Here is a 15,152-nt window from a genome sequence, read left to right on the forward strand (position 1 = left end):
CGGCTAACGGGCATCCGTCTTCCCCATTGATTCCCTTGATTAAATTATGATTAATTAATCTTTCTTCCTGAAACCCATGGAATGGAGAAAAACGATACAGCAAGTGTAATAATCTAATCAGAGCATAAAAACTAGGCAGGAGTTCGTCACACGGCAATCAATTGCCGGCTTTTTGCAAAACACACCCTTTATTTTTAAGCTGTCCATTGCATTCACTAGTCCATTTTTAAAATGCTCTTGGACAAACAGAAGAATGTGACAGTCCCCAAGGCTGCGATGAATATTTTACAGTTTCAACTTCTGAGTCAGAAATAGCAACTTCAGCGAGATGGATATTTTTCCTGGAAAACACTGATTGTGCAAATATGCCACATGTCTTACAATGCAATTCTTGCAGGTCTACTCAGAATTAAGTCCCATGGTGTTCAATTGAACTTAGCCCCAGTAAAGTATGTATAGCAGTGGTTCCCAGACTTTTTAGAGGTCATAGAGTGCTGCCTGATTTATAAATGTCAAGGGCTGTGGCTATAATGGTGATTGGGTAGCAGTGGAGGTACCCCAGTAGCAGCTTGTTTAATCCTTGATGCACGTAGCCTAACCTGCCTCGTCAGTTTCGCTAACTACCAAAAATTGGGTCACACCCACAGTTTGGGAACCACTACTAGGATTGCAGCCTTAGGGCACAATCTTAACCTGTTCTACTCAGAAGTAAGTCCTATTTTGTTCAATGGTGCTTACTCTCAGGAAAGTATGGTTAGGATTGAAGCCTTATTCTACTTACTGTTTGCTGTACTTGCTTTGGCACTATTTTTCCCCCCTGGCTGCTACTTTCTCCTGAAATAGTCACAAGAATCACCCCAACCAATCATGGTCATGGGACTCAATGATATCATGTTACGTAGCCATATTTGGCTACAGGTTGACATCAGTGAAGGCCATTACATAGACAGCACCAGTGGGAGGAGAACGTAGCACTCAGATAAGTAATGACCACACAACTCACCACCACAGCTGGACCTCTGGGATAACTTGAAAGAATGGCAAGTTATCACAAACCCAGACTGACAGTAAGAAAAAAATCAAATCAAATCTATCTATCTAAGTAAATCAAACGAATAGTTCCGCATGGGCTCACTTCTGTTTATGTTAGGATGGAAGCATTAATGGGAAGTGCAGCATAATTTTTATTTCAGAAATCTAACTTATGGGATGAATTTCATACTGAAATAGCCTTGGCCATTCTGTGCTCCTTCCTTTTTTTTACTGGTGCCCCCACTATATAGTTGAAAGCAAGGTTTCAACTTGCTTTTGAAAGCAATGTTTCTAGATTAGTCTAGATTAGAAGAGCAAACCCACCCAATTTACACCATGTCATCACTGAGGGCAAGCAAAGGCCATTGAGAAAGAGAACAGGTAAGGTCAGCATTGAATAAAGATGAATATTTTTGCCAGGAGTTCTGGAAACAATCACCAAAAGAAGAGACAGTATTTTTGCACTGCTGAAAACATTTGCAAAAAACGCTGTGAGTGGGTTTTGACTGTGTTCTGTGTTCAGTTTCAGAACACAAATAACTGATCCCTCAGTCTTTCTGGGTTATTTTGAGAACAGAAGACAAACCAATCAAATGTGCTTAGATGACACAATTATTTATTTTGTCAGTGTGGCAGAGTGGAGCGGGTAGGACCGGATGTGGGAAACACTGTAGTTTACATCATAAAGTTCACCAAGGTAGTACCTTTTTAGCCAACCTGTTGTGACAACTGCTGTGAAAATGAAGAATGGAAAAATGCAACAGAAAAAAACACAGCAACAACATGAGTTCTGGGGTTTTAAATGTTACAGAATAACTGTGAACAATAATCATGTCATTCTTGTCTGTTATCACTATGGATGATCAGGAACTGAAAGACCAGTGGGAGGGAAGTCAAAATGAAGACTCCCAGGCAGCTTTTATTGAAGGCCAACAAGTGAAAAGTTACTCAGATGGTTACTCTGAGTAACTCAAGAGTAGTTAATCAGATGGTAAGGCTCATGTCAAGTCACCTTTACAACACCAGGTAGGTCAAGTAAGGTTTGGGCACTTGGAGATGGTGCATGTCTTTCAGGCAAACTAGTGACCTGGCAAAGCTTTAAGATTGAGTTACCCTGTGAACAGTCTGTCCTGATAGGTGATAGAATTCCAGTTTATTGAATGGACAACCCAACAAAAGATCCATACACACACCCAACTTCAGGGTTTCACAAAGAGTCGGCACTCATTTGGCGCCAACCTGTCTAGGCTAAGTCTATTAACAAAGCGGGAGAAATCCAGGTGTATTCTCTCTTGCCACTGAGATGCCAAAGGAGAATTTGATTTCCACTGCTGGGGCCCTCAGTGATTTTGGTCCAAATGTCCTAGTAAAGAAAGAAAAGATCTGGAGTGAAGCCACCTGAAGATGAGGCCATCCTGACTGATGGACAGGATTCTAGTAGAGCCAAGACCTGCCATCACGGTAGTGACTTTACACAGATAAGGGTTTTTCTCTATTATTAATCTTATTGTTAATAATATAGTACCATCAGCATATATGTTGCTTTACACAGTTCCTGCCCTGAGGGGCTTATGGTCTAGACCAGGGATTTTCAACCTTTTTCATCTCACAGCACACTAGCAAGGCTCTAAAATGGTCCAAGCAAACCATCAGTTTTTTTACAATTGATAAGGCACACTGCTATCAAGACTGGGGCCAGAGGTGGCTCAGTGAGAGGCAAGGGGAAACCACTACGGCCCCAATGGGTCTCCTCGGACTTGCACCAACTCGGGAGGTGGCATAAGTCTGAGGAGAAAGGAGTAGCTTCAACTCACTCCACGCTGCTCGGGAAATGGGGTTGGGATCTGGACTACAGCTGCATCCCAGACCTGCTTCCTGCTGCCCATTTGCCCGCCCCTGGGACCACCCTCTACCCGCCCTCCCCCCACCCTGGAACGTCTCCCCCCACCTCCTCCCTGCCTCCTTCCTGCCCTCCCCAGACCCCTGGGTCAGCTGAGCTCAGCCAACGCAACCCTCCCTCCCCAAGTCACACGTTTGCACAAGTGGCACATTTGTGACCCTCCTGGTTGGCACAAGGGACTTGTGCCAGCCTAAACGAAAGTCAGGATTGCGCCCTTAGCCTCTGTGTCTGTTGCATTCACATCTATTTTTATTTCAATTTATTATTTTTATCCCCCCTCCCCTTCCCCAAGAGTTTCAGACAGCATATATGGTTTCATCCCTTTGAAAAACCTTCAGGAATAGGTTTATTCACTTGGCAGCTGGCTACCCAGGGAGCCTCGCGACTGAGTGAGGATTTGTACCCAGATTGTTCCAGTCTGAAACCAACATTCTTTTCGGAGAGATGGCGTCACTTCTCCACCGGCAGCTTAAAAGGCCCTTTGTGAAGGTGGCAAATGTTGCCGGCGTGCCATTTCCTCATCTCGTTTGGTGTGCAGCGTCCATGCGAGAGTGTGCAGAGCTGATGGCACCTCAAAAATAGATCCCTGTTTTAATGAACAGATTGTTCCTGCAGCCTCATGACACATCTGTGCTGCTGCTTTTATGCAGGAGAGGTGGCGGCTGTGTGCTGGCTTCGTGCCAATGCAATGATTCCCGGGGGAAGCTGCACTAGCTGGAGCTAAACAGGAGACTTTGAAAACTAAGCAGGGAACAAAGGGCTGTCACCCAAGGGCAAACTCTGGCGCTTGTGCATCCAAGGACCATGTTAGCAATCAGATACAGCAAACCATCCCTTGCTTCTGCAAGTCTGCCTTGCACTTCCTGTCAGAACAGGAAACTGGGATGGAGGGCATCTAATGCTTCTTCTCCCATTCCTTTCCCTTATCAGCACATGGCCATCCCTCTCTGCTGTACTACATTTACTATTGCTGACTCAGCACGATTAGTCATTAGTATTCCAGCTGTCATCACAGTTGCTGCCCTGATAACAGCAGCCAAGGGCGGCACTGCCTGGGGCGATGATGTCATGACATCACGTGACATGATGCGGCATCATGCAATGCCGTAACAGCACTTTCAGGTTTGGAGGGGGGCGGAGGTGGCTTTGCAATGTGGCTGCTGCCCTTGTTCCTCCTCCAGCAACTTACCAGCTGACTTTTGGCTTCTGCTGAGCCGCTGCAGGCCTCTGAGCATAGCGCTGTGGTTGGAGGTTTGCAGCGGCTTGGCGGAAGCTGAGAGTTGGCCAGGAAGCTGCTGCTCAGTGGTGTCCTCTTCAAGTGGTGCCGAGGGCACATGCTCTATTTGCCATACCTTAGACACACCACTGCAGTGATAAATCTGATCTTAGAGAGAGACTTTTTCAGATACCCAGATGGCCCTAGCACACTGATGAGGCTGGGCGAAGGTGGCTGCTTCAAGCAGGGGATCAGCAGAGACGACAACAGGTGAACCAAATGCTCTCTAAGAACATAAGAACAGCCCCACTGCATCAGGCCATAGGCCCATCTAGTCCAGCTTCCTGTATCTCACAGCGGCCCACCAAATGCCCCAGGGAGCACACCAGATAACAGAGACCTGCATCCTGATGCCCTCCCTTGTATCTGGCATTCTGACATAGCCCATTTCTAAGCATGCCTGGCTGCCCCACTCCCCAGTTACCTCCTTTGCTGGTCCCTGGGGCCCGTTTTCCTATTCTCCTCTTCCCACTTAGGAAAAGGAAGTGTGGAGAATAGAGTGGTAGCAGCCTAGAACATCCCCTGAGAAATGTCTTTTGTCTCCCACCATTCTATTCTGCTCACTTCTTCTATGGTGGGAAGAGGAGGAGGGGTGGCAGTGATGCAAGCTGCTGGGGATATAAAAAGATAGGTTGTCTGTGTACATGCATATGCATGGCCCTAACAGAAGGGGGCAACAATGACAGTCAAGGTGGGGGGAGGCACTAGGGCTGATCCCTTGTCAAGAGCAGTGGCATAGCTAAGGGGGTGCAGGGGTAGCAGTTGCACCGGGCAACAAGCTTTGGGGGGGCAACAAGCTGAGCTTGACAAAAAAAAAAATTTGGTATGTACAAATACTAACATCATGTTATATATCATTGGAAAGGTAATTTAATGCAGAATGCAATGAAACAAACCCCACTGGAATATCTGTATTATATCAAAAGTTATGGCCAATTAATCAGAAAATGAAAATGCAACTGCCTTATAGAACAAAAAGTGGATTTTCTCAACTCAAAACTGACCCATTAGATTGATTGTTCTGAGAGCCAATGAGATGTTGTTATGATACAGCATGGAACCAATAAGGTGTTAATATGAGTCAGCTCTCACTTCCATGTATCACAATACAGCTACTCCTGCTAACTGGTAAAGAGGCACTTTTTCAAGTGGTGCTCCTCTTATATTTAGCAGGGAAAGAATAACCACTCCTCTTCACCCCAGCACAGTGTCTTTAACCAATAAGGGGCACACTTTTTATTTATTTACTTAATTAAATTTGATTTTGTCGTGGGGGGGGGGCTACAAAATCTTCTTTGATCCCAGGTAGCAGATAGATGCCTTAGCTATGCCACTGGCTGGGGGGAGGTGGCAGATCAAGTGGGTGGTGAGCTGCTGGGGGGAGGAGGCAGGTTCCCCCCCCAATTTGCACTTTCTAAAAAGCCCGGGTATGATGTCACTTCCGGTTGTGACATCACTTCTGGGGCATCATTTTGAGCTCTGCACTGGGCTACATGCTCATTAGCTATGCCACTGGTCAAGAGTGCAGCTGACAACAGAAGCCACGAAGAGCTTGTGCCAACTAACCCAAGGGTGGTCAGCAGGGGTTGAAAGCAATTTGGAGCAACAACCAATCAAATGGATAAAGACTGGAAGATGCTCCCTTGAATAGAAGCCTGTGGACAGGGTGTGCCTTGTAACTGCATTTGCAGTCCAGCACGTCACTTGTTTGGAGCTGGTCTGTCCCACTCTCCAACACTCCATCACACTCTAAGTGACCAAGGAACAGAAACCAGACTTGGGCTATCCATGCCAGGAATGGAACTGATTCTCAGCGACTGGGCATAAGGAACAAGGCTGGCACACACACCAGGAAGCAGTGGTTTCACTAGGGTTTGTGTCACCCAGCAAACTCTAGGTGCAGCATGGGAAGTCAGTGTCACCCCTACGATGGACCTCCTCCCATGCAGTGGGCGAGGAAACGCCCGGAGCCCTGTGTGTGGTGATGTACCATTGCCCCACACCCGCTGGTTTTTTGGCTATAACTTTTGATTAAACAGAGATATTTCAACATAGTTTATTTCAGGTTCTGCCGTAGTTATGGAGGAGGTGCTGGTGGTTTCGCACTCCCTCCTCCGGGGAGAGCTCAAAAGTGACATCACAACATCACATGACATGACAAAACTTCCCCGGGTGCCAAAGCAGTGCATTAAAACTCTGAAAAAAACACGACTTCTTCACCACCATGTCATCTGTTCAGTGCAACGCAGAAGAGCTGTTCGTGGTGGCGAAGGCCTCATGACCATCTGGCATGGAGGTGAGCCACCTATTGCCCAGTGTGACCAATTTGCAAAAACATTTTGCAGATAAAATGCATAGCACAGCCAGACCCACGCAAGCATCACCCAAATGCTGCTCTCCACATTCTGCGCACTTGCAAACCAGGGACCTGTCTTGAAAGCTGACAATGCCTTCAGGTAGCACAGCCTCCTTCCCACACACCCCATCACAATGCATTTAGCAGAGGAGGAGATTTGGTGATATGCTTGTACACAGATCTTGCCAAAAAAAGAGACAAAAGGATTAATAAGAAACAAAATGAGGTTTTTAAAAATTTAAAAAAATAAACAGAAAACAGAGCAAAGTATTTGTAATGTGCCAAACCCAAGTGCCTCAGCACTAAATAAGCTGTACCAGTGTTAGCATCTACATCTACGGAATGGAAGGGTATGACTTTCTCTCCTTCTTGCAGGCTTCCTTCCACAGTTGGCCAGTCTGGGAAACAGGATGCTAGACTAGGTGGGTCTCTGGCCTGCTCAACAGGGCCCTTCTTTTGTTCTTATCTCAAACAGCAAGCAAAAACCGTGAGTTTTTAAAGGTTCGAATAGAATCTCGACAAGCACAAAAGATGATCCACCAGCAAGGCTAATGATGGGCTTCCCATCTTGTTGAACGGATTTCCCCAGGGGTCAATAATGTCTCCTTGACAGACCTGAAAGAAGCTGGGCCAATGCAATGACTAAGCTTCTTGGATGGCAACAACAGGTTGGAGACTGAATAGAATGGTGAGCCATCAACCTGCATTCACAGAGAATGCTTGATGGCAAGTTGGAGATGGGCGATACAGCTGAATGTAGGCTCTTGGTTCTAAGGGGTGGCATAGCTGGAGGGGGGTGGAGTGCTCAGGCTGGCAGGGAGCCTCAGTGAGGCGGGCAAGCGGCCCCTCCCTTTAGAACCATTCCTGGAGGGGGGGAGCAAAACGGAGCCTACGGCTCAGATTCATCAGCATTTTTAAACACTCTGGTTTAGTTCTAGTTCAGACACTGACTTTCAGAAATGGTGCATAATTGGTGTTGGGCACTTTAATTGGTCTGGAACCCATTTAGAAACATTTCATGCAGAATAGTATCAAACTTTCTTGCAGCTGTCTATCAAACTTAGGGCACAATCCTATCCCCCTTTCCAGCACCGACATTAGGGCAATGCAGCTCCTAGGTAAGGGAACAAACATTCCCTTACTTTGAGGAGGCCTCCGTGAGTGCCACCCAATTGCAGGATGCAGCACATGTTCCATTGGCACCGCTATGCCAGTGCTGGAAAGTGGGTTAGGATTTGGGCCTTAAAGCATCAAACTTTCACTGTCACGAGGGAGGTTGATCAGTTTATGTCTGTGTAACTCCTCCTGCACTCTATCTTAAGTCAGCTATCAACTTCAGATGTTGATAACATTATGACTAACTCCCCCTTTTGTTTTGCACTTTGCACAACCTAATGAACAGGCCTAGTTAACTCAAAGCTGTGTCGTTTTGGTTCTTCCTAAGAAAGGCATTACCAGACTGGCTTTCGAGTGAAAACAGAACACCACGTTGTAACTGACAGGACGTTAGTCTCAGCTTGTACTGCTACAGCAAAAGCAGCAGGGCAGAGCTACTGATCAATTTGTCTTGAGGTCCTATGGCTTGCTATGGTGAGATCAGATGATAGTTTTATTTTAGTCCTGGTGCATCACATAATCATAGAATGCTACAGTTGGATACAACTTTGGAGGTCATCTAGTCCAACCCCCGGCACAGTGCAGGAAATTGCTACAGCATCCCTGGCAGGTCCAGCCTATGGTTAAAAACCTCCAATGAGGCAGACTGTTTCAGTGTTGCACAGATCTTACAGTCAGGAAATTCTTCCTTCCATCCAACCTAAATCTACTTCCCTTTAGCAACAGTCCATTTATTCTAGTTCTGCCCTCTTGAGCCACAAAGAGCAAGTACTCTCCTTCTTCTGCATAACAGCCCTTTAGGTACTTGAAGATGCTATCATATTTTCTTGGGGAGCCCAACCCTATCCCCCAGCAGTGCCCAGAGGAGCAGTAGAGCCGGGGGGGGGGAGAGGTGCCAGAGTCTCTTCAGGGTAAGGAAATAGTTCTTCCCTTACCCTGGGTAAAGCCACTGTGGCCCCAATGGGCCACACTGGAGCTGCGCCAGCTATTTTGCTGGCACAGAACCGAAGAGGCCTGTGTAGGGCTCTGCAGGCTGGGAGAGGGCATAGGATTCAGTGGCAGAGTCTGCCACTGTCTCCCCCTCCCCCTCCTGGGTCTGATCCTCCATCTGACCCACCCTCGCCCTGCCCAGTTCTGCCTTCTTCCCGCCTTCCACCTAGCCTTTCCTGCCCTGAAAATCCTCTCTGCCTGGTGATGGGAACACTTACTGCCACCAATGTCTTCCTGGCACTGTGATGTCATCCTGGCACTGAGGCCCAGGCTGACTGGCTTGGGCCTTAGAAGCAAAGCGCACCCTCACCGCAGGTGCAGAAGGGCCATATGGCATTTTTGCAACAGTGGTTGGTCAGGTATAGTATTGGGCCCTTAGTCTTCTCTATCCAAGATAAACATACCAAGCTCTTGTAATTGTTCCTCACTGGACGGTTTCCAGATCCCTCACCAACTTTGTTGAACTTGACCCCCTACCATCCCCTGCTTGTCCCATGTGGGGACACAGTGATTTATGGAATGCAACATCTTCCTTGCATTTACAGTCGAGAAAGCTCATTGTTCTGAGTCAACCTTATCCTCCAATTTCATTGGCATGAGCAGGACAACAGCACCTTCTCTTGACCAGAGAAAAACACGCAACAGCAACCAAAACAAATAGCAAAAAACTCACAGCTCCACTTCCCTGGAACCCAGCTGACTAGCTCTTCACCTCTGAGCAATATTCCTGCTGCTAACCTTTGTCTCTTCAAACAGTGCTTCTTGCCATTCACAGAGGCTGCAAATAGCTTGGTGGAAGAAAGAGGCTAATGTTAAAGTATTTTTAGGCTGTGATCATGCCCTGATCTAGCCCACTCTTTTTTTAGACAATACAAATTTAGACTCCCTGTGTGTCCAATGCTTTGATCACTTGGACATTTACTGCCCTTCTTTGTACTTGCTTGTCCTAGTTCTTCTTATGGACTGTGCTCTAGAACTACCGGTAGGGTTCTCAATGTGTGAGAAGTGATCCCATAAGGAAACCTAAGGGACTGCCAGATAAAGTGAGAGTACACTCCTGGTGTTTGTTGCAAAATCCATATTTTGATTGGATCTGAATAGAAAACACAGATGCTCTTAGGTCCAATCATACTGGGTTGACTGTTGGCCAACAGATGCTTTCCTGCTTGTAGAAAACAGAGGAGATCAGGAAACCCAACAGACTCAGCAGACCTTCTGGATAGCTGTTCAGAAGATGTGCTTGACATGCTGCAACTGGCACAAAAGACCTACCCAGGCACTTAAAACTTACCACCATTCGGTTCAGTGAGACCCAGCAGTCGTCCGGGAAGTCTTGGAGCATGGGCACCAGGAACTGGAGGCAGCCGTCCCAGTGACACAGCAGCAGCATCATCCCAATCAAGTTCACAATTCTCACCACAGCACTTGCCAAGTCATAGGTCATGTGGAAGATCTAGGAAAGGCCAATGTTGATGGAGATGGTTACCAAACAAGCACCATGAGATACAAAAGCAAGCACCAGAAGCAAGATAACATGTGGAATTGCTTTCAAATGGGCATGATGCCATCATCAGTGGCATACCAAGGAACAGCTTTGTGAAGTGCTTCCCAATCTTACAGGCCTGCGACAGCCCCCATGCTGCTCCTGCAAGTGACTGGCAATCACTTCTGGGTTCGTAGACCTTGATGTGACACTGCAAAGATAGCTAAGAGGCTCAGGGCAAGTGGGGGGGCCTTTCCCAGTGCGCATAAACTGCACACAGGAGCTCGGTCAACCAAGTCACGTCTCTTACCTACTTTTGCAGCATCATGACACAGTTTCATTGCTGGCCGGTGGGCAGACCGCAACACCCTGCAGACTGCCTTGTGATACTTGGGAGTTTGGGAGCTCCTGGCTTTGGGTAAGAGCATTCATAGACATGATTCTCATGGGAGGACAAAGCCTAATCACTGTAACTACAAGACTCTGGTCTGACATCGTTTCTCAAACTTTTCAGCCTCTGGAATCTTGTACATTCCTAAAAGGAGTCTCAAGGGGTTCCGCCGGTGCATGTGTGGAGTCTTGGGAAGCCCCACAGTGCCAGTGCATAAGTGAAGTGGTGCAGCACTAAGCCCAACAGAGAAATAATGAGGGCCACAGAGGCCTGGGCTGTTTGTGAGTAGCTGGTTTACTACAGTATGCATTTTAGAACTAGAACAGGTAGCTTAAATTTGTTCACTTGACAACAGTACAGCAAGGTTGTAGATAGACGGTCATTAAAACAGAAGCATGCTCAGATTCAAACCAAGCCACCCAGGCTGTGTTAATAGAAGAGAAGAGAATTTTTTCAATAGGACTTTTATTTGCTTTGGTTGGGGGATGCCATACATCAAGTCTGAAGTTGGTTTGACTTCTTTGTCTCTTGTGGCTAACATGTTTCTCAAAAGAAAAAGTAACAATACGTTTTTGGTTTAGATTGACAGCACAATCCTAACTTGTGCTGGAGCAGGTAGACCAGCGGGCCCTGTGCTGCATCCAGGGCACGTTTGGGGCCAGAAGTGGTGCAACTCGAGGCAAGGGGAACCCTGTGGCATGGTGCACTGGCACCAATGGGTCTACTCAGATCTGCGCCACCTGACGAGGTGGTGCAGATCCAAGCAGAATGGAGTGACCAGGGGCCGCTCTGCACCACCCAGGAATGGGGTCAGGGTCCACTGGATCCTGGCCCCACCTCCCACTTCCTGCCTGCCCACCCCGTAAATGAATGCCCTCTTCACACACCCCCAGACCCCTGCATTGGCCGAACTCAACCGATGCAAACTTACCCCGCCGGGCCTGGATCCAGCACAGGGAGGCCAGTGAAACTCCTTGCGCTGGCCTTCCCAACTCCTGAGCTGTACTCTGGATCAGCGCAAGAGACTTGTGTGGGCCTAAGCTGGGGGTTAGGATTGCGCCCTGAGTAAATTTAGAATTCTAAGCAGGATGAACACACACATACACACCACTGTGAGGGTCTATTGCCAGGCTTCACAGTCATTACATGTAAGAAGTGAAAACTGGTGGGCAAGCCTTCAGGGAAAATGCTATTCAATTGCCTTACTTTTTGTTTCTCTTCCAAGACCTGGGCTCTGCTTAGAGCTCTAAGGCCACATTATGGCTTGCTGTTACATTGATGATCTTGGAATGAACCTCTGGGCTTGTGTGCTTGATCCTGAATTTTAGTCCAAAGTTCAAATGAAGGAGCAAACTATGGTTTGTCCACAAACAGGGATGGAGGAATTGGCAGCGTGCAAGTCAGAAGAAAGGAGAGCACGGAGTTAACATGGCATACCCAAGGCATAACATGGTGTCAAGGCAGGAATTGGTGTAATGTCGGAACTGAGCCCATCTGGAGGTGTTCGCCAACTGCTCCTCATTGCTCAGTCTCATCCAAGTTTATCACAAGAGTTTTCTCTCTTCCCCACAACTCCACAAAAAAAAAAAAAGACTTTGATATGGTAGAGTTCTAGCAGCACACAAATTCCCTCTAGTAAGCTCCTGCATGAGATTTTATTTCTTGGATTTATATCCCAGTTTTGAAAAGTATGAATGAAGTGGTTCACAAAATAGACAATAAAATAATCATTACAATTCTAGCACAACATCTCCCTGTCCCCCAATACACTCAACATTAATACACAGTATACAGGCAGTACTCTCTAAATCAAGCCAGACTGCAATGCAATAAAAGCTTTCTGGGACAGGAATGTTTTCAGTCGACATCTAAGAAGTGGCATGGAGGAAGCCAGCTTTCCGCAGATTAGGTGTCACCTCTGATAAGGTCCTCTCTCTTGCAGAAATCTACTGAATGTCTGCCAACAGTGGCCCAAAGAGAATGGCCTCTCCTGATGATCTTCATGAGCAGGCAGGTTCATATGGAAAAGGCCATCTGCACAGCAACAGAGCATCTCATGAAGTATAGCAGAAGTCATCAATTTGTCAGGAGTTGGGGCTCACCTCAACCTGTGACCCATGTTCAAGAGCCCAACAGGTGAGAGGAGTGGGCAAGTATAGAACGTTTGTGGCCCTGTAGAGGACATGACAAGGGAGATGACTCTAGGGCAGCAATTCCCAAACTGTGGGACCAGGATCCACCAGTGGGTCACGACCCAATTTTTGGTGGTTCTTGAAAATGACAGGGCAAATTAAGCTATTGAAATGAAGGATTAAATCAAGCTGGGGGAGAGCACTGCTGCCTAATCACTTTTGTCACCAATCAGGCAGCAGCCCCTAGGGTTTTTTAAAAGTCTGAGAACCACTGCTCAACAGGTCTACCAGCTACTGTTCAAATTGTGCAGGCCTGAGCTCAAAGCAAAATGGCAGGTGTGGAACTTCTGTGATCCATTTGAGTTTGGAACATGACCTACCCACTGAAGACTCTGGAACAACCTTTGTAAACAAAGAACATAACAGAATGATTGTCAAGCAGTCTCTTGTCACCCTTGCCCATCTGCTAGTACTGTTCACCCATGTGGTGGTTTCCACATGTCTTCTTATATACAGCCTGGGGTATATTTCACAGATCATCTCACAACCTGTTAGCCTGGTGGCCTACTGTGAGGAAAAGTCAGTGTTCAAGAACAAGTGGAAACAAAAGTGAGGCTGGCAAGGATTTCAAGATCTGTCATGCAAAACTTAGACTCTGAACTTTGCAAAACAGTTCCAAACACACACACACTCAGAGAGTTCAAATTCTGTTTCAAGGAAAACAGTAAAATTCTCCCTCTAAAGTTCTATGCGTTGAAGAAATACTATGCACTTTGCCATACATATCAATAAGACCAAACAGGTTTATTTTGTGCACCCTACCTTCTCTCAGTTTGCATGCTGTCATCATCCCTTTACCTGGTCGAACACTACCTGTGATCTTTGCAACTTCTCCCCCCCCCCTCTGAATTTGAGAACAAAGACAGGAGAAGGAGAGGGAAGACTCCCTGAGTTGTGAAGAGGAGAAGAGGAAGAGAAGGAGAAGGTAAGTGTACTCTTTCTAACTCTTTGTCTTCTAACCTTAAATCAACCTTAGATTAACACTGAAATTTAGCTTTACCTTTAGCTTAGCTTTACCTAAGCTTTACCTAAGTTAGCACCTAATCTAACCTGAGGGAGGGATTCTAAGGTCCAGCAAGTTGGTGCACAGGAGCTAGGTGAGGGCAATAAAAATAAATACGTAAGTGCATACAGAGGTCTACTCTGAGCAGGGAGCTGAAAGCCAGGACCTCAAGGGTAGCATTCTCTGAAGTGCTACCTGTTCCACGCGCAGGGCCAGCTAGGCAGGCAGAGATCAGGGGTCTCAATGCGTGGATGAGATGGTGGTGTAGGGAGGAGGGGTTTAGATTTGTGAGGCACTGGGGAACGTTTTGGGACAAGCGGGGCCTGTACAAGAGGGATGGGCTTCACTTGAACCAGAATGGAACCAGACTGCTAGTGCATAATATTAAAAAGGTGGCAGAGCAGCTTTTAAACTGATCCCTGGGGGAAAGCCGACAGGAGCCGAGGGGTATCCGGTTTGGGACTCCTCATCCCTATGGGACGAGGATGGGGAGGTTAGAGAACAACAAGGTAAAGGCAGAGTAGGAGAAGAAATTGGGAATGGTAGCATGATGGGATGTGATAGACGGTTTGGCACAATGAGAGGATTCAGGGATAAAGGAGCTAATAAGCAGCCCATCCTGGGGCATTCCATGTACAAATGCTTTTATGTAAATGCCTGAAGTCTCCAAGCAAAGATGGGAGAACTGGAATGTCTAGTGACAAGGGAAAACACTGACATAGTGGGCATAACGGAAACCTGGTGGAATGCGGAAAATCAGCGGGATACTGCAATCCCGGGCTATAAACTCTACAGGAGGGACAGGGAGGGGTGTGTTGGAAGTGGGCTGGCCATTTATGTTAAGAAAGTGATAGAATCCAGCAAAGTAGAGATTGAAGGTGAGTTTGACTCCATAGAATCTCTATGGGTTAAATTACCAGGCTTGAGGAATGATGTAATACTGGAGGCATGCTATCGTCCTACAGACCAGAAACTGGAAGGGGACCTTGAAATGAGGAAACAGATCAGGGAGGTGACAAGGAGGGACAGGGTTGTAATAATCGGGGACTTCAATTATATTGACTGGGTCAATTTGTGTTCTGGTCACGAAAAGGAGACCAGATTCCTTGACATGCTAAATGACTGTGCCTTAGAGCAGCTAGTCATGGAGCCCACCAGAGGACAGGTGACTCTGGATTTAATATTGTGTGGTACTCAGGACCTGGTTAGAGATGTCAATGTTACTGAGCCATTGGGGAACAGTGATCATGCTGCGATCCATTTCGACATGCACGTCGGGGGAAGATTACCGGGCAAATCTCTCACAAAAACCCTTGACTTCCGATGAGCGGACTTTCCTCAAATGAGGAGGCTGGTTAGAAGGAGGTTGAAAAGGAAGGTAAAAAGAGTCCAGTCTCTACAGAGAGCATGGAG

The 15,152-nt window shown here is 46.9% G+C and overlaps 1 protein-coding gene across 1 annotated transcript in view; it reads right to left on the reverse strand.

Moving 5' to 3' along the window:
- Positions 1-15,152, reverse strand: part of HCN4 (hyperpolarization activated cyclic nucleotide gated potassium channel 4) — a 108,018-nt gene that overhangs the window by 24,198 nt on the left and 68,668 nt on the right. The window contains exon 3 of the mRNA XM_066635314.1: positions 9,962-10,123. Within this exon, the coding sequence (XP_066491411.1) occupies positions 9,962-10,123 (162 nt within the window). The remainder of the gene's footprint in view (positions 1-9,961; positions 10,124-15,152) is intronic.

Source organism: Tiliqua scincoides, chromosome 8 (assembly GCF_035046505.1).
Source record: "Tiliqua scincoides isolate rTilSci1 chromosome 8, rTilSci1.hap2, whole genome shotgun sequence".
NCBI lineage: Eukaryota > Metazoa > Chordata > Lepidosauria > Squamata > Scincidae > Tiliqua > Tiliqua scincoides.